The sequence below is a fragment of the Orcinus orca genome, chromosome 2 (genome assembly GCF_937001465.1).
Source record: "Orcinus orca chromosome 2, mOrcOrc1.1, whole genome shotgun sequence".
NCBI lineage: Eukaryota > Metazoa > Chordata > Mammalia > Artiodactyla > Delphinidae > Orcinus > Orcinus orca.
Genome location: NC_064560.1, coordinates 53,833,003 through 53,859,144, shown reverse-complemented (window position 1 = coordinate 53,859,144; position 26,142 = coordinate 53,833,003). Strand labels below are relative to the sequence as shown.

Sequence of the window (26,142 nt, the reverse complement as noted above, 5' to 3'; positions counted from 1 at the left end):
CCCCTCCACATCCTTGCCCCCGACATACCGAGACGGCGCCGTCCACCTGCACCGATTTACTTGCAGTCGTGCTCAGGGTGGGAGGAGGTCTGTCCACACTCGGGGTTTCCTTCTGCTTCTCCACCACCTTGGGATCCCTGGAAAGACGCCACCAGGCAGACACGTGAACATCCGGGCCCCACGGGCAGCCCCACAGTGAGCACAGCACGGGGCACGGGCATCAGGTGCAGGTGGACTTACTCGGGCGGGTGAGCAGGGGAGGGGGCACGCTCGCAGGCTGTGGACACGGCACAGGGCACTGAGGGCTCTCGGGGGGGCACCGCGGGGAGAGTGTTCGTGCTTGCGTCTGCGTTCAGGCTCTGAAACCATCAAAAACAGTTTATCACTGCACAGAAGCACGTCCGTCAGATCTTTCTCAATGATCTTAAACACACAACAATGGTACCGGCTTCGCCGTCCTCCCGGGAGCACGGGTGGGCCAGCCCGGAGTACAACTGGACACACTGTGGCCAGGAAGCAGCCCCCGGTCTCCCCTTCCTCTTGGCAGACGTCTCACCGATCTGAGGCCTCCCTCTGTGCATGAGCACGATTGCCTGCAAGCCTGCTTTCCCACCTGAACAGGTACTGAAACCTCCACCCATCTGACACCCCAGTGCCCAGCACCGCCTGGCACGTGATCTGTGAATGTAGAGTCCCCAGCACAATCCAGTACGGCTCACCCGTTTTTACAGGGAAAACCAACAAGGTTACAGCTCCATCCCAATAAACCTGAGTGCCTTGAGGGGTGCAGGTGCTGACATCAGTTCCCACCTGAAAGCAGTGTGTTAACTCTCCTGATTTAACAGGGAACGAAACTGAGGCTTAGTCTGTTTAAGGCAAACACCTGGAGAATGCCAGCCCCATGAGCAGTAACCACTCACACATGTAGCCTTCTGTTAATTAACAAAAAAAAAAGGCAGCAGAGCAAATAAAGAACTGGAAGGGAGACTAACTGCAAACAAGCGTTTTCTCAAAATCTCACTTTTCAAAGCAGATAAAAAGTTCAGAAGTGAGAGGTTCTGGAGGGAGTGAGATGGAGGGAATAGCACTGCCCCCCACCATGGGGCGAGGGTGGTGGTGATGGAGACATGGGGCCCCTGAGAACCACCACCTCTCATGATTTTGTGCTCAAGGCTGGTGGAAACACAGGCATGGAAAACGCCTCCTTCTTGTAAAAGCTCCCTCACGTCCAGAGCACGCCCGAGACCGCCCCCTCCCGTCGGAGGCCTCCCAGGGCCCCGCAGAGCCGCCGAGCACTTCACCAAGAAGCAGGGACACAGTCTCTTCCACCTAGAATTGGGCTCAGGCTTCTTAAAAGTAGCAATTCTCGGGCTTCCCTGGTGGCGCAGTGGTTGAGAGTCCAGCTGCCGATGCAGGGGACACGGGTTCGTGCCCCAGTCTGGGAAGCTCCCACATGCCGCGGAGCGCCTGGGCCCGTGTGAGCCACGGCCGCTGAGCCTGCGCGTCCGGAGCCTGTGCTCCTCAACGGGAGAGGCCACAACGGTGAGAGGCCCGCATACCGCAAAAAAAAAAAAAAAAAAAAAAGAGGAGCAATTCTCTCTTCAAAATAAATTTTACACAAACTCACAATGTAAAAACAGTAAAAATTAAAAAAAAAACCAACAACAAAATACTGTTTTTGAAATGGGGTGGAGGCCTGCTTGTTCTCTTCCCCTGCCCATCCCCAAGGGGAGTAAGGTCAGGGTGAAGCCAGGACTCAGGGTCTCTAACATCATTCCATGGGGCACTGATAACTCAGAATTTAAGACTGACAATAACGCACAAGACATGTCACATTTAATAAGTGCTTCTCTCTCCAAAATACAGGGTCTTGGAATCCTCTCAACCTTGAAGGCTAAAAATGGGAGCAGTAACCACACACTAGTATGAAGACAACTAAAGACCTGGCTTTATAAATCCCACCATGACTCCGCCTGGTACTGAGAGGCGACCCCACCCCTGTGGGGGCTCTGCAGGTGTAGACGGTCTGGACACGGTCTGCAGGGCAGTGCCTTCCCCAACCCAGAGGCCAGGGGTTCTGACTCCTTAGGTCTTCGGGCAGTACAGGGTGCTGGTGGGTGGGTTCCCACTGGAGAAAGACATGGTGGGTGGCTGTGGTGGAGCGCCAGGCTGAGAACTCAGCAGGCGCTGGATGAGGCATTCTGGCCACCTCTGCCCTGGTCTGCTTGTCGACTGCAGCAGGGCCACGGGGAGCCCCCGGGCTCTTGCAGCACTTGCTGATTCCCGGGATGTAATCGCTGCAGAGGCATGAATACCACAGAGCTCGCCGACAGCCACCCGTATTACAGTAAAGTTGCCCTGGACTTCTGGTTATTCATGTAGATTATTAAAAACGTGTTACTTCTGGTATAATTCAGATTTTTCTTTTTTATTCTGCTGACTTGTAAAATAAAAGCAAATCGTGAATAGCAAGAATAAAAATGCAACCTGAGTTTCTGGGTGAGTGAGTGTCTGTACAGTACACCAGTGCAGGGCTCCACCTCTGACCCTACCGCTCAAAACCTATGTGGCCTCTGCAATCACTTATCCTCATAAACCTCTTCCGCATGTGAAAAAAGCACACATGTAAAGAGCGGGACGCCAGCGGTGAGTGAGCATCAGGCTTGGGATAGCTTACCCTTTCTTTGGACGATCCTGTGAGCAAGCCAGACAGCCTGTTCTCAAACAAGTCCTCCGTCTTCAAATGCCCCGCCGCCCCAGGCAGTGGGGGGAAGCTGGAGAGGCCTAATTCAAAGCTCGGGGAGGGCGGCCTGGGCGGTGTTGGAGACTGAGTCTGACTCCTCTGAAAGAGAAGAACACCGTGGAGTCGCCCTGGGGCGGCTGGGTAGGAGGGGCTCAGAAATACCGCAGGTGAGCGATGCAAACACTCGCTCCCTAGTCTTCGAAGGTCCACACCTGTCTGGAGAAACGGATGGCCAATCCAACCCCGCCGACTTGGTCACCTATCAAAGGTCATCTGTCAGGCAACTTCGACCATGAGAGCAGAGCTGAAAAGACGAAACCTCAGGGCTGCTCCCGGCCACGGTCAAACACGCCGGTAAGAGCTGTGTGTGTACGACACCCAGACCCCCGGCAGCCGACAGAGACCAGTGGGGCACAGCAAAGTGACAGATGCACAAGAGCCTAAGTCTCGACATTAAACTTATTCACCTCCAGACAAGTTTTGTGTTATCGCAGCAGAGTCTGTGATCTAAGTCATAAAAGAGAAAGTAAAAGAAAACAAAAGCCACTCTCTCAACTCTGTACAACTTATGTAAAAAATTTCACAAAGATTTCCATTAAAAAAAGTTTAACAAAAAAGGGAGGGAGCTGCAGTTATCTGAAAATTAACTTACTGAAACTCCTTATATTTTTAAAAGGGAGGGGGCTTCAGTTACCTGAAAATTAACTTACTAAAACACCTTATATTTTTAGATCAGTATGTAAAAGCATGGTATTTAATATGAGACTGTTATCACATTCCCTGACTTCAAGAAAGTAAGTGAACTCAGCAAAATAATACCCAAGTAAAACTTATATGCCAAAGAGAAAGGCAGGAGTCTCAGAAGAAAGGCAGTGATATACTTTTATTGAAACACTCTTAGTCAACCTGCTAGGTAGGAGTCATTCTGTAACATCCAGTTCCTTGGCTGAAACAGACAAGAAACAGAACGGGGAAATGAGTTTGTATTAGGTAGAACACAGGCATTTTTAGTTGAATGGTGGGCTACTTGGACTGGAAGCAATGATCTCGTGGGGCTCACTTAACTTGAAAGGCCAAGATTTCCCAGAAACTTATACCAACTGGAAGATTATCCCTACAGAAGTAAAATCTACAGAAGATCTGTTACAGCTCAAGTGAGAGCAGGTTAAGGATGAAATCGGATCCATGCTGAGCACAGCCCACCTCTCCTTTGGGCCTCCTGCTGCATGTCTCCTCCTTGGCGTAGGTGTCTGAGGGCTGCCTACCTTGCTCGCGTGTGTGCCCTCTGAACCAGGCTGCACGGGTAACCGTGTGGCTACAGCGTGCCCTGTAGTTCAGCATGCTCTAGGTTATGCTCATCTCAAAGCAATTTTTAGAGGCTTTATTTTAAACATCTGCATGTTTCTGAGGTGAACCCAGCTTTTCAGAAGATGAGCGTTTCTAGGAAGAAAGACCTGAGAAAAAATTGACTAAGTATCAACTTTCAGGAAGAAAAGAGGCAATGTTTAATGTTTTTAGGGTCTGAATGGCTTAAGGCAAGGCATGAATGTCAACCCCTGGTCCCGAGGGCGTGGCCAGGCCACCTGCTCACACATCTGCAACCTGCCCCCAAGCTTCTCAGGTGTTCAGAACACCCAGTGCAGCAATGGGCTCACTGTCGAGTACACACACCTGAGCCACATGTGTGGGCATCTGAGTGGTTCCAGGTATGAACACGCAGATCAGGAACACAAAACAGAATGAAATGGAAATGGCAATAGAAAAACATTTCACCTTTGCAGGTAATGCAGTGACCAGGGGCAATGATTCCTGCAGGGTAACTAGTACCTGAAGAGATAGTCAGATGCCTGTCTTGTTAGTCCAAATGTAACAGGAATTCATGCATTCCAACTGGAACCAACCGATATAAACTGCCTTACCACAGGGTCACCAAAAACTAGACTGAACTGACCAACATGGTAAAATTAGGGTGTTCATTTACTACCAATTTGCACTTTCTAAGTTCTAGGCAAATACAGTAATGAGAATGTACACACTCAATGGCTTGGGGTCCAGACCAAGAACTGTCTCAAGGCCTTTTCCAGGCCCTGAATGTGGAGCTCTACGAGAGCCCACGTCTACATGCACACCGCCCATGCTCTCCCCTGCAGAGCACCACCCAGAGGGGGAGCTGGTCAATCACCCTAAGCAGACACAACCACGTCTCCTGTACTTACCACTCACATAAACCCATCACTTATTTTGGGTTTGTCCTGACCCTAAGTTACATGCAGCAAAAATCAACAATGCTTTCTACACAGTGGATACAGAGTAAAATATTTTGAATGAAAAATACTGATGAGCTAATTCCTACGTGAGAGAAGTTTATTCTGCTTGCCCAAACTCGTGATTCCGGTGATTTCAAAGTACACTACCTGGTCACCCACACAGAAAGCACTCATCTGGACAAGTGTAAACAGACCACATATGTGCATGATGCACTCCTGGGTGCACCTATGTGCCGCATAGGACACGCAGGTGCCAGCAGTTCCTCAGGAAACCAGCCACCACCACCTCCTCTTTAGAGCATCAAAAAAAGGTCTATTATCACCTAGCGGACACCACATTACGAGAAAATCTCTTTTGAAAAGCTCTTTCTCACATCTTAATTAAATCTCAGGTTTGTTTAGTGTAAGCTAGGTTTAAGCATCTTGTGAAAGTGGCACAGGCCTGATGTACTCACTGTGAACTTCTCCTCCCGTTTCTTCCGGTAACCAAAGGAATTTTTCCTAGAGGAGAGGAAAGCAGAAGACTGTTAACTTTTCCCATTTGAAACAATTTCACTGAGCACAGTATGTGCAGACACATTCAGTCTTCATGACTTTGTAATCTTTTATAGATGACTTTTGATTTTAAAATCCCAACCTTAAGAAGTGTAAGCAAAACAAAAAAAAATTTATAGTAAAGAAGTAAAATTGAGGTCTAGATAGGTAAATAAAAGAAAATATTTATTGAAGGAATTTTCCCATTTAGAATTTTTGTTATGATATGAACATCTGAATATCCATTCAGTTGGAGTGGCAAGATATGTAAAGTGTGACACTGAGCTATAAAGGTGAATTGATAAAAAATGGTAATGACAATCTATCCAATTTATCATCAAAAGGAAAAGCTCCCAAGTAGCCTAGTCCACTCCTGCACCCCTGGCCCTCACTCCAGTGAACCACATGGGGTTTCTGAGCTCCAAGCACTTCCTCTCCCCATCTGCCAGCCTTCCACTCCACAGTTCCTGAGGCACATTTCCAACATCCAGAGTCTGACCCGCCAGCATTGGCGCCGTTCCCTGCACAGCAGCTTAAACCGCAGCAACAACCCCACCTACTGAGTGGATGTCACGGCAGGCCCAAAGGCACCAAGACACTTCACTGCCCGGACGGGCTTCCGTGGCCTAACAGTTCACACATTAATTCCCATTTATAATTTCATTTTTATTTATTTACCCTTTGTCATTTCAGCTGAACGCAAAGACTCCCTAAGGGCCCGTATTATGTAAGTTGAAAAGGAATTTAGAAATAATCTTGACCAATTCCACCCCTGATGGGCCCAGCAAGGCCTGACTGCGAAGACGGAGCCGCCTGGGGTCCCTCCCGCTCCCACAGCACCGGGAGCACACACCCCCCGCCAGAAGGAGCTCCTGGAGGCAGACCACGTCCTCCGTACATAATACTCAGAAAAGTAGTCTTTACTTATAGGTTTCAAAGTGGGTTTACAACAGGAAAAGCTTATGGAGGCTGAGCCCACGCTAGATACGCTAGATGTGTGCTGGAGCACACGTCCTTCCTGACATGCCGCCGGGGGGGGGGGGGCGCGGGGGCGGGCTGTCCGTTCAGCTCTCCACACATAATGACTGTGACCCAAGGCAGCCTGGCCCACCCTCAGTTCCCACTGAACAGTGTCCTGTTACCACAAAGATGGAACTGGTCAAGTCTCTGCTCTAAAAGTAACACCCCTGAGTAATTATATAAAACCTTGGATGGTTACAGCCTTCCATTTGATTTTCTGTGATGGACTTGAAAATAATGATTATAAAACACATCTGAATTAATGGAATCTGACACTACGAATAGTTTCTAAGTACACAGTACCTGTCCAAATGAAACTGTAAACACTCACCTCCCTCTACCTAAGCCCGGAGAGGACTCGAGGCTGCTCTGTTCCACCCGCCCGGGCCCCGCGTCTCTCTTGGCGTAGACTGGAGGGTTCTGTAGCCGAGCTCGAGGCTGACCCGTCTGCCTCGTTTGTGGGCTCCGCACACCGTTCATCAACCGGTCCGCAGTGAAGTTAAATATCGAAGGACTTTCTAACAGCCCGGGCCCTCTCTCTGCACTGGGAATGGCATGGCGCAGATGAGATTTACTAGGATTCCTGTAAATAAAATGTTTGTATACGCTCAGTTCTAAAATGATCATGGCATTATGAAAAAAGCGTGCTAATGCAGAAATGGCTAAGCTAAAATGTGCTTTCTTTTTAGGAAAAATATTAAAAATGTTACTTAGTTAGTTCACAATATGTCTGATAATGCAAATCTAAATGCAGTATGGACGTTCTGCTGGGCTGTAGCCCAGGTCTAAATTAAAAGCAGGCGCATGCAGATGCAAGCTGTCCCAGAAGCCTTTGTCTCACGAGTCTACCCTCTACGTAGGCGTTGCAACACGCATTTCAGGGTTTAATGCTCACAGAATGGAATTCCACGCCTTGAGTCGTTTTACTCCTGGTGGACATTACTGGTGGTCAAATCTACCATTAGCCAGCACAGAACAGCCTCTTCACTTAGTGTGACTCACCCAAATGGTGAGAATGACGGAGGTTTAACACATTTGCTTTTGCTTTGCTTTGAAAATATACAATGTGGCAGTGACCTCTTGTTACAAACCCTGGGGAAATTGCAGCCTTTCAACCCCTCACGGGACTTGCCTGCTCCTTGGAGGGTATTGTCTGAGTGAAGTCAGAGGAGATGCTGCAGGTTTGAAGGTTGGAGACGTGAACCCATTTATAAATCCAGTATTTGGAAATGGCGTTACCTAGATTCATTAAAAACAAACAGACTTCAGGCTGGTTAACACTGGTCGCTGACGTTCCATGTCATACTTGGAGTGCTCGCCGTGGAGAAGAGCACTGGGTAGGACTACTGCTAATGGCCAAGACTTCTTGATCCAGGCTGGGGCCGAGACCTCACAACAGCCCCACGAGGAAGCCGCCTCACACGTGTGGAGGGAAGCGTCTGCCCCCACCCCGCCTCGCCCGGTGCTGAGCACAGGCTGAGCACGTGATCCCACACTCTCAGCCCGGTGCCCGGACTGACACCCACGATGTGCCGACATCAAGTCAACAACTCTTCATTCCTGATGACTTTAATAAAATCCATCAAAGCTCTCAATCTTGGGGGCATTTAGGGATCTATTTCACAATCACTGCCTTTGAGAATGCCCTTTTAGCCTCACCTGCATGCAAGTCTTGCTGAGTATCACGATATTTTCAGGTCATTAACAATTATGTCCCAAGTCACAATTTATGGCGATATACTTCATAAACATATACTGACATATATGTCAGAAGAAAATTAAACAGGGTCACAGTGCCCTTAAAAGATACAATCCTAAACATAATCTTAAAACATTAAAAAAATTAAGTACAGAATTTTAAATATCAGCCAACTACTAAAAAATCTAGTCACAACAAAAATAAGATAGAACTTAGTGTTGAAATAGTTTTTAAAAATCATGAAAAGAGCGATCACTCCTGTTTTCTGGATTCTGAACATGTGGTTTCACACAATTTCTGTATAAACAACATTCCCTGATGGATTGAAAGGCATTTAACTCCTTGGTGCCATCCAGTTCCGACCTCACGTTTTCACTAAATTGAGAGATACAAATAGGCCACTCCTCGTTTGGGGAAAAGGAAAAGACAAAAAGCCGGCAATTCCTCTTAACTAGAGCTAACCAAAAGCTGTAATAGGATGATTAAAAACAGCTTAAGACCAAAACAAATCATTCCAAATTTTGAAAAAGAAAATGAAAGCAATAAAAGGGAAATGCTGAGGGAGAAAGATGCAGTTAAAACTGTGTTAGGGGACTTCCCTGGTGGTGCAGTCGTTAAGAATCCACCTGCCAATGCAGGGGACAAAGGTTTGAGCCCTGGTCCAGGAAGATCTCACATGCCACAGAGCAACTAAGCCTGCGTACCACAACTACTGAGTCTGTGCTCCAGAGCCCACAAGCCACAACCACTGAGCCTGCGTGGCACAATTACTGAAGCTTGCACGCCTAGAGCCTGTGCTCCGCAACAAGAGAAGCCACCACAATGAGAAGCCTGAGCACTGCAACGAAGAGTAGCTCCCGCTCGCTGCAACTAGAGAAAGCCCGAGCACAGCAACGAAGACCCAATGCAGCCAAAAATTAATAAATAAATACGTAAATAAATAAATTTATTTTTAAAAAAACCGTGTTAGGGACTTCCCTGGTGGCACAGTGCTTAAGAATCTGCCTGCCAATGCAGGGGACACGGGTTTGATCCCTGGTCCGGGAAGATCCCACATGCCGCGGAGTAACTAAGCCCGTGAGCCGCAACTACTGAAGCCCATGCACCTAGAGCCTGTGCTCAGTAACAAGAGAAGCCACCAGAATGAGAAGCCTGCACACAGCAATGAAGAGTAGCCCCTGCTCGCCACAACTAGGGAAAGCCCGCGTGCAGCAATGAAGACCCAACGCAGCCAAAAATAAATTAAAAAGCAACAAGAAAAAACCTCCAAAAAACTGTGTTAAGATCTCCAAAGCTCTTCTGAGGAACTACCATATATTCAGAAATACATCTATCACACCAGAACCAGAGTTTGAAGATTGTAAATCATGATAAGAACAATTGAGACGAATCATTTCATACCTGTAATTTTACATATAAAACCCTGGTATTTAAGTAATTTTTCTCAAGAGTTTAAAAATAAATTGGTTGCTAACGCAGTAATTTAACACAACTTGCTGAGAATTAACAGGCCTCATCTTGTCACTTCTGCTCAAAATGACGCAGTCTGTTTTACAACGGGCCTCACGTGGCCCAGCCAGATCAAAGGAACCAGCTGCACGGCCAGACTACCACCCAGGAAGCGAGGGCCCCCACTTGGGACAGGGACAAATACGATTAAGAGAGATTAGAAAAACAAGCACAGCAGTGAGACTCCTTTGGAGGAATCATTCAACCAAGAATTGACGGATGCTATTCCCCTTGAAGATTTCCTTGCTCACGATACATTAACTGTATGGCTCTCGGTACACTTCCACGGAACGCGGTGAGGATTTCAAAACAGCAGTGTGTTTTCTTACCATAAGGATTCACTCAACAGAGACGGAGCGCTACCTTGTGTGCTCACTGCTCTCGTCCCACGCTGGCCCTGGGCTCCTGAGGGCTGTCCCTCATCCCCATCCATCCTCCCGGCCCTCATGCCTCAGGACACACTCAAGGCCTGGACAGTCTGGCCCTGACAGACCTTACCAACCTCCCCTCCCAGTCACTGCTTCAGCCTCTGCTTTAGCTCAGAAATACTCAGAGATTCACACAACTGTCGCCTGTCCGACATGTGCCTTTCCTGGACACGCATCTTGACATTCTGTGCAAAACAGGCACCAGGTACCCAGGTGCACCAATGCTCCCTCCCCCACGCCTGCCCTCTCACCATCAGTGGTCCCGACTATCCCCAGACTTGGCCACAGCCATACCTTCAGGGTTACTCAGTTCCTGCTCTTTGACCACAACTCTCCCCATGGCCCACCCTCCGCAGAGCAGCCCTGATTCTCACATCCCGCTCCATCAGACTCCTGCAATCGCCAGACATGGCCCGCCAATCACGCTAACATCTAGAGCAGCACAGCTGGAGAAAAGTGATGGATCCATTACACATCTATCGAGTCTAACCACAGGCCTTAAACAGGCCAAAATCTGTAAAAATTAATCACTCCAGCCAGCTGTAGGGCTGGTGTGAGAAATAAAGCTTATAAGACAGTACAGGCAGACCTCAGAGATACCATGGGTTCAGTTCCAGCAATAAAGCAAATGTCACAATAAAGCAAGTCACACAAATTTTTTGGTTTCCCAGTGAGCATGAAAATTATGTTTACACTATCCTATTGTCTAAGTGTACAAAAGTATTATACCTTACAAAAACAATGTACACACCTTAATGAAAAAATACTTTATTGCTAAAAACTGCTAATCATCCTCTGAGCCTTCAGTGAGTCTAAGATCACTGATGACAGATTACCATGACAAATATAATTATAATGAAAAAGTTTGAAATACTGTGAGAATTACCAAATGTGACACAGAGGCACAAAGTGAGCACTGTTGGAAAAATGGCACCAAAAGACTTGCTCAATGCAGGGTTGCCAAAACCTGCAATTTGTAAAAAAAAGAAAACCAAAAAAACGGAGTACCTGCAAAGCGCAATAAAACGAGGCCTGTCTATATGTCTTCCACTTGTCCTGGATTGTTAGAAGCCTATTAAACACCCTTTTCTCCTTCAAACCATGTCCCGTTGGGTTCCCCTCTGTGCTCAGAAGGACCCCGGCTAGCCTACAACTCGTAATCACATTTTGTGTTTTTCTAGGGATTACACAGCTTAGGAAAGGAAATGCTAGACAGGAGGGGAGGCAAACCAGGCAAAGGATCGGGATCTCATTATTGGAAAGGTTTTTAAAAATTTACACAGTTCCATATTTATCTCTCAATTAAACTGAAAATCCACCAGAGAACTTGAAGGCCTGTTTTACTATGGCAAACGGCATCCTTACTGGTTTCCCCGGTTAGAGGAAGATCTTATTCTCTAAAGCACCCAGTGTCTGCCACAGGGTTGTCTGCCATAGAAGCTCCAGTGAAGCCAGGACTCACCAAGGGCGGATCAAGATAGCTATGTGTCGCTGACCATGTCTGGGGGGCGATCAGGCTGTAGAGAGGAAACTGCTGCTGGGGGCTGTAGACTGGAGGTAAGTAAAACGATGCGGTGTAGCGCTGCTGTGTGTAGAGGCTCATGTCCAGAGGTCTAAAGCCATTCTTTGGCAAAAATGTGTTTATAGCTATTGCCTTCGCTTTTATCCGTGCCTGTTTGAAAACATGTAAGTTTCTCTTAGAACACTTAAGGACACTGGTTTGCAGATAAAGTATAACCAATGATCTTGCTTACCTTAATTGGTTTTCCTTGAAAAGTTTTGACTTCTTCTCGCAGATATTTGTAAGCCTGAAGACAAAATCATTCATAACACCATTGTGTTAATTTTATAAATAAGATGAACCTATAATTAATTCAGCACCTCAAATAAGCAATTATATAGTTAAAATATGGTGGATAGGACCTAGCACAGTGATTCTTAACCTTTTTGGGTCACAGATTCCTTAAAAGATCCTGATAAGAGCTATGGAGCCCCTATCCAAAATTCTCATTAATGTAATACTGTAAATTGACTATACGTCAATAAAAAAGAAAAAAAGGAAAAAAGTTCTTATGAACAGTATTTGTATACAATTTTGTAAGTGTTAATAGAAACCATAAAAGCATCTCACAGATCATAGGCTAAGAATCCTTACCTGGGAAAACAATGGATACCAAGGTCCTAGTAATAACCCCAATATGAACTTGGAATTACAGTTTAGGAAATGAAAGGATTACGATTGCAATATTCAAAAGTCATTATTTGTGAAGCTCCTGATTCTGCTCCAAATTCTCCTGCATAACTCCGAAGGCTCTGACCCATGTGACTCAGCCTCAGGCCATATTCCCCACGCAGGTAAGGGGGGCTTGCACCTGCCCCACAGACCTGCCTTTTCTCACCTCCCATCACCTTGCTCCTCCTAGTCCTTCTTTCCCTTCCATCCAGTTAAGACCCATCTTTCAGATTCTTGTTTCTCTCTTCTGAACCCACAGCAGCCTCAAATGTGTTAACGCCTCACACTCTACTGCCATTCCTTTACGCAGGCTAGAGTTTCCCCTGAATATGATGCTTCCTTCAAGGGCAGGGAGCCGTCTGAGCTCCATGCCTCTCACAGAGCTTCTCAATGCCTTTTCAAGCACCTTGTAATACAAGGCTGCCCAGGGAAAGTTAGAATTAGGTTCAAACTTCCCAAACACTTTTCCAAATATTAAAACCTTTATCTGTACAGAGATAAGAAAAGAACTAGTTTTCCTAGGCTGCCTGTCTTACATGTCCTTAGAAAATAACGTCTATGCTTTTCACATCGCTACAAAACTGTCTACACATACACCTTTTCAGGTTTCTTCAACCTGATTTCCCTGCACCTTATGTTCACACTCAACACCACATGTGATCGTAATCTCCGTGCCCACATTTAGTCCCACTATGTACTGACTGCTAAGTACTGGTAAACTCTGTCCTTTGTGGCAGAACAGGGTGGGGGGTAAGGGGAGGAAGAGCTTACCTGTTGTGCATCTGCTTCTGTTTCAAATGTAATAAACCAATTATCATTATAGGCAAATTCACAGTTTATAAATCTCGGTAAGTTATCTCCTTTAAATAGTGCTTCTACTTCCTACAGGAAACAGAGAGGTTAGGAATTAATTCTCAACTACGCCACTGTTTGTCCTCACCAAAGAAACACGGTGCCCACTCTTAAGGACAGATGCCTAGAAGACAACCCCAGCACACCGAAGTCCAGGGCCCTCTCTCAAGGTGGCTGAGGAGTTCAGTGTGGCTTCCAGAATTAGGATCCCATTGTCACAGGAAATAAAATTCACAACCCACTGACAGCTTTCCTGATCCCTAAGAGACCCGAAACTAAATTAATAGGAAAATATTTTATTTTACCCGTAGCCAATAACTACACAATTTGGAGCCAGAGAAAGGTAATTTAAGAAATCTAAAAATTAGCTGGCCTTTTGCTTCCAGCCAAGATGGACTACATTTACCCTCCCATATGAAATAATTACAAACAAAAGACAAAATATATGAAATAGCATTTTTCAGACAGTGGACCTCGGGCCATGCAGGACAGCAATCCCTGAGAGGGACAGGTACACACAGGTCCTCGAGTGCCTGACTCACATATGGGGCTTCCAGGCCGTGGTGCCAGGAGGGTGGGCACAGGCCCAGCCCAAAGCTGCAGAAATAGCAACCTGAAGTGATGAGAGGTTTCCCCTAGAGCTCTCTGGGATCGAGGAGTATCTCCACCAGCCTGAGTGGAAAACAATCCTAACTCAGGACATCAGGTGGAGCTCTCAGGAAGCACTGCCCCAGGGGGAGGCCAGTCTGCTTCCACCAGTTCCAAGTCACTTAACTGAGCCTCGTAACAGAGCTCAAGAACATGTACAGAAAGGAGTACAAAAACACTCTGTACCCAATGAAATAAAATCCAAAATGCCTGGCTGGCATCCATTCAAAATTTGCAAGGCACACCAAGAAATAGAAAAATATGACTTATAATGAAAAAATCAACCAGTCAAATTAAACCCAGAAATGCACCGATACTGGCACGTCGGCTCAAATCAAGCACAGGCCACACTGGTGTTCATTGCATCCTTCTCATCGTGAAAATTTGTTTTGGAAAGTGATTTAACATAAAAATATGTTCTCTGTCTCAACTTGTTGGTTTACTATTCTTATTTTTAAATGAATAAATATTTAAACCTTTTCTCTTTCTAACTTCGAAATACTGAAGTTACCATAAACTCTCACTACTTTTTTCAGCGTGAAATGTGTAATGGAGTCCTGAGACCAAAAAGTTTGAGAACCACTCTTACAAATGAATCACACTGTAACTATCAGAGTGTGTAAAATCTTGGGAAAAAAGTGTTAGTGTACGTATTTCTGCTTTAAAATACATCTTCCAAAAACCACAGAAACAAACAAAAAACCCACCCAAAAAAGTCCAAGTTTCCTTCAGAGGAGAAATGACTTACTTCTACAGGGGTGGATTCAGGTATTTCACGTAATATTACTATGCAACGATTCTGATTTGGCCTTACTTTTTCTCCCTTCTCATCCACTTGGACTAAAGGTAAAGCTGTAAAGAGAAGAGAAATGGATGATACACAAATATTAAAACAAAGCAACCATTTGCACTACATTGGGACCTAACGTAGATACTCTAGCGGGACGTGTTAGACTACATCGCCAGACGCATTAAAGAAAGCCGTATACAACGGGAAAACTATCAAAAGTCTTGATAGCTTAACACAAGCTATCAAAAGGTTTTAGACCAATCTTGCACATTACAATTAGGGGCTCTGGGGAGCCCTGTGGGAGCTGTAACAGAGGTAACGCTATGACACAGGTTCTCCATAGCTCAAACAACTCCAAGTCGGTCACAATGCAGGGCTAGAGGCTTTCTCTTTCTACAAGTCCCCAAAACAAGACACTTTCCTGTCTCCTTACGACTTAATTTTGAACTCACAGAAGTTGTCAAACACCCTTCACTCAGCCTTCCCTAACGATGGATCTTACATGACCACAATCCACCACTGAAACAAGGGTCAACGCTGCCAGCACGGGGACAGGCCCAATTCAGGTTTCACCAGCTTTTGCCTTATCTCCTTTTGTTAGGTTTTGTTTTTTGGTGTCACTCTATGAAATTCTATCACATGCAGACTCAGGTCATAGCACACCAGGATCAAAATCAGGGCTCAGAGCTGTGTACCACCACGAAGACATATATTACCAACATCAGAAATGGAAACATCCCTTAGTACCAACGCTAACTTTTGGGAAGTAGGATCCATGAGAGAAAAGAAAACTCAAGGCCCATGTGGTTTCTGGAGAATCCTACCAAATGTCAAGAAAAAAAATAACAATTCTGTAGTACAAACTCTTCTGAACTTAAGAAAGTACTTTCCAATTCAACCTATGAAGCCAGCAGTTCTTTGATACCCAAACTAAACAAAGGCATTACAAAACAAGAAAACTATAGACCAATATCTCCCATGAACAATAAAAATTCTTACCAAATTTTGCCAAATTGAATCTAACAATATATAAAGATGGGAATACAAAATGAATGACAAGTGGATTTTTCTCAGTAATGCAAGGTTGGTTTACCAAAAGAAATAAGCAATATAATTCACCATATTAATGGACTAAAAAACAAAAAAAAAAAACCCCACACAACTATCTCATAGATGCAGAAGCATTTGACAAAATCCAACATTCATTTCTGATAAAAATTCTCAGATAACTAGGAATAGAAGGGAAACCTCCTCACCTACAAAAAAAACCAACGTCTAGCATCTTTCTTACTAGAAGATGGGCCAAGGCAAGGATGCTGACTCTCCCCACTTCTATTCAACACAGCACTGGAGGCTCAAGCCAGGGCAATAACACAAGAAATAGAAATTACATACACCCAGACTGGGTGTAAGAAGGTAACCTTTTCATTCACTTTCATTCAAGCTGAGCTCTATGTAGAAAATCTGATACAATTTCCATAAAAAACTAGGATTGTGAGTTTCAAAAGGTTTAAGTATACAAGATTAATATTCAAAAATAAATTTTATTCCTACACACTAGCACCGAACACCTAGAAATTGAAATAAAAATATTTATGCCCAAATATGAAATACTTAGTTATAAATCTGGTAAGATATGAAATACCTGCACTATGAAAACTGCAAAACATTGCCAAGAGAAAAATTTTTAAGATTTTTCTAAATGAATGGAGAGATATCCTATGTTCATGAATTAGAAAACCCAATACTGTTAAAATGTCAATACTCCCCAAACTGATTTATAGATTTAATGTAATCCCAGTAAAAATACCAATAGGACCTTCTGAAAGAACAAAATGTCGATTCTAAAATTCACAAGGAAATGCCAAGCATTTGGAAGAGCCAAAACAAAGCTGGAGATTTTGCAACTACTCTAAGATGTACTATAAAAGCCAGTACCATCCAGACACTGCAGCAATGGCATCAAAACAGACAAAATAGATTGAGCACAGACATACGGCCCAGAGAGAAACCCACACATACAGGGATACATGATTCTCACGATGGCACAAAGGCAGTACAGTGGAGAAGTAGAGTGTTTTCAACAAATGGGCTGGAAGAGCAGCACATTCACATGCAAGGGGGTAGAGAGCTCATACCACATACAAAAATCAACTGACAACAGATCACAGACCTAAAAATGTAAACCCTAAAACTAAAACTTCTAGGAGAAAATCCTTGTGACCCTGAATTAAGCAAAGATTTCTTAGGCACAATACCAAAAGCAAGATCCATAAAAGAAAAAAATTAATAAATTGGACTATATAAAAAAACTGAAAACTCTGCTTTTCAAAAGACATTATTAGAACAAAAAGAGAAGCCACAGACTGGGAGAATGTATTTGCAAATCACATCTCCAATAAGGACAAATACAGATATGTGCATCTCAAATTGCACACAAATACACACTCCTTAAATCTCACCTGTAATAAAACTAATTAAAAAAAAAGTGGTGGGGGTGGGGCATCTGCACAGACAGCTCAGAAAGGCAGCACATGAAAAGACTGCCCAGTGTCATCAGGCAGTAAAGAAACAGAAATTAAAACTACAATGAGATACCACCGCCCACCTGCTAGAAAACCTACAGTGGCCCATCTGTGACGCCAGGCCTGGGTACCTTAGCACGAATGGCTGTGAATCTAAGCATCACACTGGCAAGAAAAATGCTGTCAAGACCACGTACGATGCAGCCTGGGCTGCAGTCTACTTACATCTCAGCACTTCGACAATCAGGTCTATGTCGGTGCTGAGCTTCTTGATGTGGTCCAGGTTAGCTACCGTGGTGATTGGCACGTACTGATCACTGTCCATCTGCGATATAAGGTACATGTCACTAGCAAGGTTCTCCCTGGAGAAAGAAGACAATCTGTCTTAATTCACAACTTCTTTAAAAGGAACCTTCACAAGAGGCACGAGTGTGGTACGGTACTGCCCTGGAGTGAGAGCTGAGTTCAACCCCCACCCCGCCGCCGCGATTTGCCATCTCTCTGACCTTACGTCGATTTTGTAAAAGACATCTGGGGAGGCAGAGAGAGCAAAAGTAAAAGTGTACTGCACTTTATATGATCAAAATTAATGAGCAGGTAAATCTTTAAAAAAATGTATTTATAGCTCATCTTTGTTCTAAAAAGTGTTTTGAGTAGCTTTTTAAAAATAGAAACACAGGGCTTCCCTGGTGGCACAGTGGTTGAGAGTCCGCCTGCCGATGTAGGGTACACGGGTTCGTGCCCCGGTCCAGGAGGATCCCACATGCCGCAGAGCGGCTGGGCCCGTGAGCCATGGCCGCTGAGCCTGCGTGTCCGGAGCCTGTGCTCCGCAACGGGAGAGGCCACAACAGTGAGAGGCCCGAGTACCGCAAAACAAAAAAAACATAACAAAAACAAACAAAAAAAAGAAACACAATTTCTTTTTTTTTACATTGATATTTATTTATTCATTCATTCATTCATTCATTCATTGCGGTACGCGGGCCTCTCACTGTTGTGGCCTCTCCCGTTGCGGAGCACAGGCTCCGGACGCGCAAGCCCAGCGGCCATGGCTCACGGGCCCAGCCGCTCTGCGGCATGTGGGATCTTCCCGGACCGGGGCAGGAACCCGTGTTGCCTGCATCAGCAGGTGGACTCTGAACCACTGCGCCACCAGGGAAGCCCCGAAACACAACTTCTTAAAGTAAGGAAACGCAGCTAAGAGAATGAAAAAGTAAGAAAAATGTGATAAGGCCAAGAAAGGCTGGTGCCCAGAGTGCTTGCAGTTCAGGCTGGAACACTTGTCAGAGGGGCTGTGACTCCAACTCTGGCCTCAACAGCCCTCTGTAGCAGAGGACGGAAAAGCAGTAAAGTGAGTGACCAACAGCACGACCCAGGACTAAAACCTGTGAGGCTGACCACCTATGGCTCCACCATCAGAGTCCAAGTCCGTGGGCAGGGGATGGGGGTAGGGGGGATCTCGACTTCCTACAGATGGACGTACAGACACAGATGTTAACAGATACTCCTTCTGCATAAAGCATGACATCTGTACATAGTAGCAGTGCACAACACCTTAGATATCAGACACTAGAAAAACACTACCATCCTCACCTAGACAAGCAGAATTCCAATGTTTTTTTAAGTACTTCCCGGGGGTCTTCCTGGCTTTCTGGTTGAGATTCATTTCCTCCTACAGAGAAGCAATGGAAAAACGGCTTAAATTTACCAAGCACGTGATTCAGTATAGCAATTCTAATGTTTTCAATATACACAGTAATTTATCTACATAATGTATAGAGAATATAAGAAAAATGATATTTTACAAGGCAATCAGAGGCAAAAAAACAAAATAAAAAAAACACTCTCCCCCAAACAAAAACACAGTTTCAAAAAATAACCTGAGGGCTTCCCTGGTGGTGCAGTGGTTAGGAATCCACCTGCCAATGCAGGGGACATGGGTTCAATCCCTGGTCCGGGAAGATCCCACATGCCGCAGAGCAACTAAGCCCATGCACCACAACTCTAGAGCCCGTGAGCCACAACTACTGAGCCTGCGAGCCACAACTACTGAAGTCCAAGCACCTAGGGCCCGTGCTCCACAACAAGAGAAGCCACCACGATGAGAAGCCTGTGCACTGCAAGGAAGAGTAGCCTCCATGCGCCGCAACTAGAGAAAGCTCGCATGCAACAGCGAAGACCCAATGCAAAAAAACCCTGAGGAGTAAGATTTATTAGCAAAGTTTAGCAGGTGCTTTTTATTACAAAATAAGTATAAGCTTATTTAATGCTTTGTCTCAATTCAAAAAGGATTTTCAAGTAACCTAGAAGCACACGAGATACTAAACATGTAATAAAATATACAGGAAATAATCAAAATAACTAAAAGTTTTTTTGCACACTACTATATAGATTTGCATGGCATAATAATACATGAAGAACTTCCTAACAAGAGACACTTGTATTTTAAAAGTCAAAGTTAAAGACCATCAAAAAAGCAAAGACAAAGTGGGAACACTGATGACAAATAAGGACAGAGAGCTTGTGTGTGTTTTATGTAAAGAGCTTTAACAAAATCCATCCCCCCACCAGCAAAAAACAAAACAAAACAAACAAAACCAATGGAGCAAATGAGACAAAATCAGAAACGGCCGTTGAAACCACAATCTCATTTCATTCCTTCATCCAGAAAGGCCTCTCCTGAGCACCATTTAAATTCACATTGAACAGATATGTCCTGTCCCTCCTTTAGCTATCTCCTGCATGCCGGGCACTGCTGTGGAACTGCTTACTCAGCCTCAATGAGGCAGTCTCTGCTCTTATTGGGAGGCAATCAATAGTCAAACAAGTCAACAGTAAACAGGTAGAATGTGACACAATGGAGAAAACCACAGGGCGCGGGCAGACCTAATTGTGCAGAAGGAAGAATCAGCAAGCTCGAAGACAGGTCACGTGTAATTAGCCAGTTACAGGAACAAAGAGAAAAAAGGATGCAGGACAAGGAAGAAAGCCTACATGACTTGTGACATACCACCAACTGTACTTCTATACACTAACAACAAACTACCTGAAAAAGAAATTAAGAAAACAATCCCATTCACCATTGAATCCAGAAGAATTAAATACCTAGGAATAAATCCAACCAAGGAGGAGAAAGATCTGTAAGCTGAAAACTTTAAGATACTGATGAAAGAAATTAAAGACAAATGAAAAGCTACCCCATGTTCCTGGATTGGAATAATTAATACTGTGAAAATCTCCATGTAAAAATTTCCAAAGCAATCTACAGATTCAATGCAATCAATTCCTATCAAAATTCCAATGGCATTTTTCACATAAATACATCAAACAATCCTAAAATTTGTATGGAAACACAAAGACACTGAATAGCAAAAGCAATCTTGAGAACCAAGAACAAAGGTGGAAGCATCATACTTCCTGATTTCAAACTACTTTAAAAAAAGCTATAGTAATCAAAAAAGTATGGTACTAGCATAAAAACAGACATATAGACCAATGGAACAGAACTGAGAGCCCAGAAATAAACCCGTATATTTATGATCAACTGATTTTCAACAATGCTGCCAAGGATACTTAAGGGGGAAAAGGACAGTCTCTTTAATAAACAGTGTGGGGAAAGCTGATGGCCACATGCAAAAGAATTAAATGGAACCCTTATCTTACATCATATACAAAAACCAACTCAAAATGAATTAAAGACTTAAACGTAAGACCTGAAACTGTAAAACCACCGAAAAACATGTAGGAAAAAATGTCCTAAACATCGGTCTTGGCAACAATTTTTTTGGATATGACACTAAAAGCAGGCAAGAAAATCAAAAATAAACAAGTGGGACACTACATTCTATTTAAAAGCTTTTGCACAGCCAAGGAAAGCATCAACAAAATGAAAAAGCAACCTACTGAACAGGAGAAAATATTTACAAATCATGTACCCGGTAAAGGGTTAATATCCAAAACATAAGGAACTCACACAACTCAGTAGCAAAAAAAACTCTGATTAAAAAATGGGTAAAAGACCTAAATAGACATTTTTCCAAAGAAGACATACAGATGGCCAAGTGGCACGTGAGAAGATGTTCAATATCTCTCATCACTAGGGATGTGCAAGTCAAAAACCACAATGAGGATCACCTCACACCTGTTAGAATTGTTATTATCAAAAACAGGTAACTAATAACAAGTGTTGGCAAGGATGTGAAGAAAAGGGACCCCCTTTGTATTATTGGTAGGAATGTAAATTGGTGCAGCCAATGGAACACTATGGAAAAGTGTGGAGGTTCCTCATAAAATTAAAAATAGCACCCACTACCACATGATCCAGCAATCCCACTACTGGGCATATATACAAAGGAAAGGAAGTCAGGATCTCAAAGATATGTCTGCACCTCCATGTTCACTCGATTATTATTTACAATAGCCAAGACGTGGAAATAACCTACGTGTCTACTGATGAATGGGTAAAAAAAATGTGGTATACACACACATACATACACACACACACACAAATGGAATATTATTCCACAAGAAAGAAGGAAATCCTGCCATTTGCAACAACATGAATGAATCTGGAGAATATTATGCTAAGTGAAATAAGTCAGACAGAACCCAAAAAAACTACACAATGTCACTTATATGTGGAATCTAAAAAAACTGAACACATGGAACCAGAGGGTAGAACCATAGCTGCCAGGGGCTGGAGGTGGGAAAATGGAAAGATACTGATCCAAGGACACAAACTTTCAGTTATAAGATGAATAAGTTCTGGGGACCTAATGTACACCGTGGTGATTATAATTAATAATACTGTATTGTATACTTGAAATATGCTAAGAGAGTAGATCTTGTGTTCTCAGCATACCAAAAAAAAAAAAAAAAGGTAAGTATGTGAAGTGGTGGATATCAAACCATCATGTTGCTGTATACCTTAAGTATAATTAATTTTTATGTGTCAATTACACCTAAATAAAGCTAGAAAAAACTGTAACCTACCCTACCATGCTTTGTCTTTTCCACTGTGTTTTATCACCCTTACATTATATAACATGAACTTATTTATTATGTGTATTATGAATAGTCTGTCTCTGCCCGATAAGATGTAAGCACAGTAGGGCAAAGGCTTTCATTGATCATATTCACTGATGTGTCCTAAGTAAATCTGGCATGTGGTGGGTTTTGAATGAGTTTTTTTTTTTTTTTTTTTTTTTGCAGTATGCGGGCCTCTCACCGCCACAGGCTCCAGACGCGCAGGCCCAGCGGCCACGGCCCATGGGCCCAGCCGCTCCGCGGCACATGGGATCCTCCCAGACCGGGGCACGAACCCGCATCCCCTGCATCGGCAGGCAGACTCCCAACCACTGCGCCACCAGGGAAGCCCGAATGAGTATTTTTTTTATTTAAAAAAAAAAAAAAAAACAATAGGTGAAGCAAGTTTTCCAGATGTAGAGCATCGGCTCCTGAGCGATAAAGACACACAACGGTCGTGGGCCTGGGCTCAGGAAGCGGGAAGCAGATGGAAGCCAGCGGGCTCAATGAGTTCAGGGCGTGGGACAGAGTGCACTGGGAGGGCGCCCAGAGGCGTGGGGAACCCCCGGAGGCAGGTGCGTGTTCTATGCACATCACAGGTATGATGGACTCCCTGAGGCCAGGAAAGAACCACTTGAAAGGAAGAAGGGAGCTCACATATCCTGCTGCACAGTGCCTGCTCCACCAGCTGGCCTGGAAGACCTCACGCTCACAGAGCCCCAAACACACTGGCAAGAGGAGAGAAGGGTCTGGCCTCAGAAGTGGGAAATAATGAGCCCCAGACTGAGCACTGCTCCACTCATGCCTAACAAATCATAAAACAAGATATGAAAGGATCCATTTGTTTCCAAGTAACTTTGTGGCATCCTGGAACAAGAACCAAAATATCTATAGAAATATAAAAATATTAAGTACCTAACAAAGTCAAATCCAGTCCAACCAAAAATTACAGTGAGTGTAAAGAAACCTATCCCACACAGATGTTAACATTAACTGACAAAGACATTGTAATGGTTATCCTACCTGTACCCCACATGCTCCAAAGGTTAGGTAGAAACATGAAAAATATAAAAAAAGACCCAAATAGAATTTGTACAGATGAAAACTACAATGTCTGATATCAAAAATATAGTTTGTGAAATTAACAACTGATCAGATAGTATAGAAGACTAGTGAACTTGAAGATATGAGAAACTTTCCAAAATGAAACAGAGAAATAAGATTTTTTTTAAAAAGGACAGAGGATCACTTCGAGGGACTTAATATAGGTATAACTAGAGATCATGTAGGAGAAGAAATGGCAAGGTGGGGGAGGAGCATTTGAAGATATTACAGCCAAGATATTCCAAGTTTGATGAAAACATTTATAAATCACAGATCAAGAAGCTCAACAAAGCCCAACCACAAGAAACAAGATTACCTTTAAGACTAAGATACATCATAATCAAAATACTCAAAACTACTATAATGAGAAAAATCTTAAAAGCAGCAAGAATTTTTTTTTTCCAGTACGCGGGGCCTCTCACTGTTGTGGCCTCTCCCGTTGCAGAGCACAGGCTCCAGACGCGCCGGCTCAGCGACCATGGCTCACGGGCCCAGCCACTCCGCGGCATGTGGGATCTTCCTGGACCGGGGCACAAACCTGTGTCCCCTGCATTGGCAGGCGGACTCTCAACCACTGCACCACCAGGGAAGCCCTAAAAGCAGCAAGCTTTTAAACAGTGGAACAAAGTTAAGGATGATACAGTTATCAGAAATAATGCAGGTAAAAAGAGAGCACCACAGTATCTTTAAGGCCAAGAGAGGGAGATCAGGATTTACACATAGGAATAAAGAATACCAGAAATGCTAACTGCATGGATAAGTATGGAAGCTTGCTTTCTTATAAAATACCATTTTCCAGTACAAGGAACCAAGGTTCCTTGGAGAAATGGCTGATTCTAGGACCAGAGCAGCCAGAATGAGAACAAAACAACAAACCCTTCACCGATGGGATAGGTCAGATGGAGGAGCCAACTAGAAGAGCTTCCAATGGCCAAAAGTAGAGCATCGGAGCAATCAAATAAAGAAGTGATGATTTTTACACATGGATACAATAACACCCATGAGTCCACACTGATACAAGTCAATGGCTGAACAAATAAATAAATGAGAGGGAAGAGACAAATCCCTATGCATAAGAGTTCCAAGTTATTTATGGAGATTCTCTGCCCTCACGAAGGGGACATTCCTTAAGTGTAGGTTGGGTACAGTCAGTGACTTCCTTCCAAAGAGCACCACATGGAAAGAGGTAGGAAAAAGAGAGTAACTTCACAGTTGAGAAAGCTAATAACAAACCTACTTCAGCCAACTGGTCAAGGTCAACATCAACCGTAATAAATCATGCTGATAGTATGTACCCTTAAAATGATGGGATGAAAACTGCTCTTGACCTCTGTGGTATTCCTTCCCTCAAATCCATCACGATGAGAAAAACATCAAATGAATTCCAGTACCATACAAAATAAATGACCAGTACTGCTCAAAACTATCAAGGTTATCAAAAACAAGTAAAATCTGAGAAACTGTTACAGCCAAGAGGAGCCTTAAGAACACATATCAACTAAATGTAACATGGTGTCCTGGGACAGAAAAAGGACATTAGGTAAAACGTACCAACACTGGTTCAGTAACTGTGGCAAAAATATCATACGAATGTAAAATGTTAACAGGAGAAAATGAATGCTGCGTCTATGGGAACTCTCTGTACTCAATCTTCTCAATTTTTCTGTAAGTCTAAAGCTATTCTAAAACAAATAGCAAGGTGAGAGACTCAAACCTAAACATATCAATTACCACAGTAAACATTTATGTTCTAAACATTTAAATTAAAGGTAGAGACCATAGGATCTGACTTATGATCCAAATACTGGTTCTCTGATATGAATATAATCGACAAACCTCTACCCAGATTGACTAGGGGGAGGAGGGGAGAAAAGACATAAATTACCAATAACAGGAATGAGTGATGTGACATGACTACAGATTCTACAGATATTAGAAGTATAAACAGAGTATTATGAGCAATTCTATGCAATAACTGAAAATTTAGATGAAATGGACAAAGTACATAAGTAACCAAAGCTTTCTCAAGAAGAAATAAACCTGAGTAGCCCTATATAAAAAAACAAACTGTAGCTGACAACTTTCCCACAATCAATACTCTAGGCTCAGATGGCTTCATTCTTCATTTAAGGAAGAAATAAACTCTTCCCAAAAATTTAATAGGAGGGAAAACATCAAAAATACAGCTACAGAGCAATATTCCTCATGAACACAAGTGTACAAATTCTAAGCAAAATTATGGCCAGTCTAATCCAACAATATATCAGAAGTGTATTACATCCTGACCCAGTGAGGCTTACCCCAGGAATTTAAGGTTGGTTAAACATTAAAAAAAAAAAAAAAAAAAAAAATCAATGTAATTCATCTTAACACACTAAAAAAGAAAAAAAATATTTGGTCATTGCCATAGATGAAGAAAAAAGTATCACAAACTCCTCTTCAACCATTTCTCTTTAAAACTCTCAGCAAATCCTAACAGAAGGGTACCTGTCAACCGATAAAGGTCATATACGCAGAACTACAACTAACATTATACATAATGGTGAAAGACAATGTTTTCCCCCCTAAGATCAGTCAGATATTTGCTCTCACCACATCTGTTCACCTTTGTAAGGAAGGATCTAATCAGCGCAACCAGGCAAGATAAAGAAATAAAAGGCACCAAATTGGATAGGAAATAAAACTGAATTTATTCATAGATAACACGATAGCCTATATAGAACATGCAACAGAATCTACAAAATAGTTTCTAAAACTAATAAGTG

The 26,142-nt window shown here is 43.6% G+C and overlaps 1 protein-coding gene across 5 annotated transcripts in view; it reads right to left on the bottom strand.

The window, feature by feature from the left end:
* LARP4B (La ribonucleoprotein 4B) overlaps positions 1-26,142 on the bottom strand; it is an 88,297-nt gene that overhangs the window by 4,560 nt on the left and 57,595 nt on the right. For 4 of the 5 annotated variants that reach the window (XR_007475413.1, XM_049705671.1, XM_049705670.1 and 1 more), the window contains 12 exons: positions 18,842-18,920; positions 17,474-17,610; positions 14,682-14,785; positions 13,205-13,315; positions 11,955-12,008; positions 11,663-11,872; positions 7,697-7,803; positions 6,896-7,147; positions 5,466-5,511; positions 2,678-2,842; positions 241-359; positions 29-137 (listed from right to left, as the gene is read on the bottom strand). Coding sequence is in view for 4 of the 5 variants with exons in the window: in XM_049705671.1 (XP_049561628.1) it covers positions 29-137; positions 241-359; positions 2,678-2,842; positions 5,466-5,511; positions 6,896-7,147; positions 7,697-7,803; positions 11,663-11,872; positions 11,955-12,008; positions 13,205-13,315; positions 14,682-14,785; positions 17,474-17,610; positions 18,842-18,920 (1,493 nt within the window). In the remaining variant the exon portion in view is untranslated. Of the gene's footprint in view, positions 1-28; positions 138-240; positions 360-2,677; positions 2,843-5,348; positions 5,512-6,895; positions 7,148-7,696; positions 7,804-11,662; positions 11,873-11,954; positions 12,009-13,204; positions 13,316-14,681; positions 14,786-17,473; positions 17,611-18,841; positions 18,921-26,142 lie in introns of those variants that run through there. The other variant, XM_049705673.1, reaches the window with a different exon arrangement.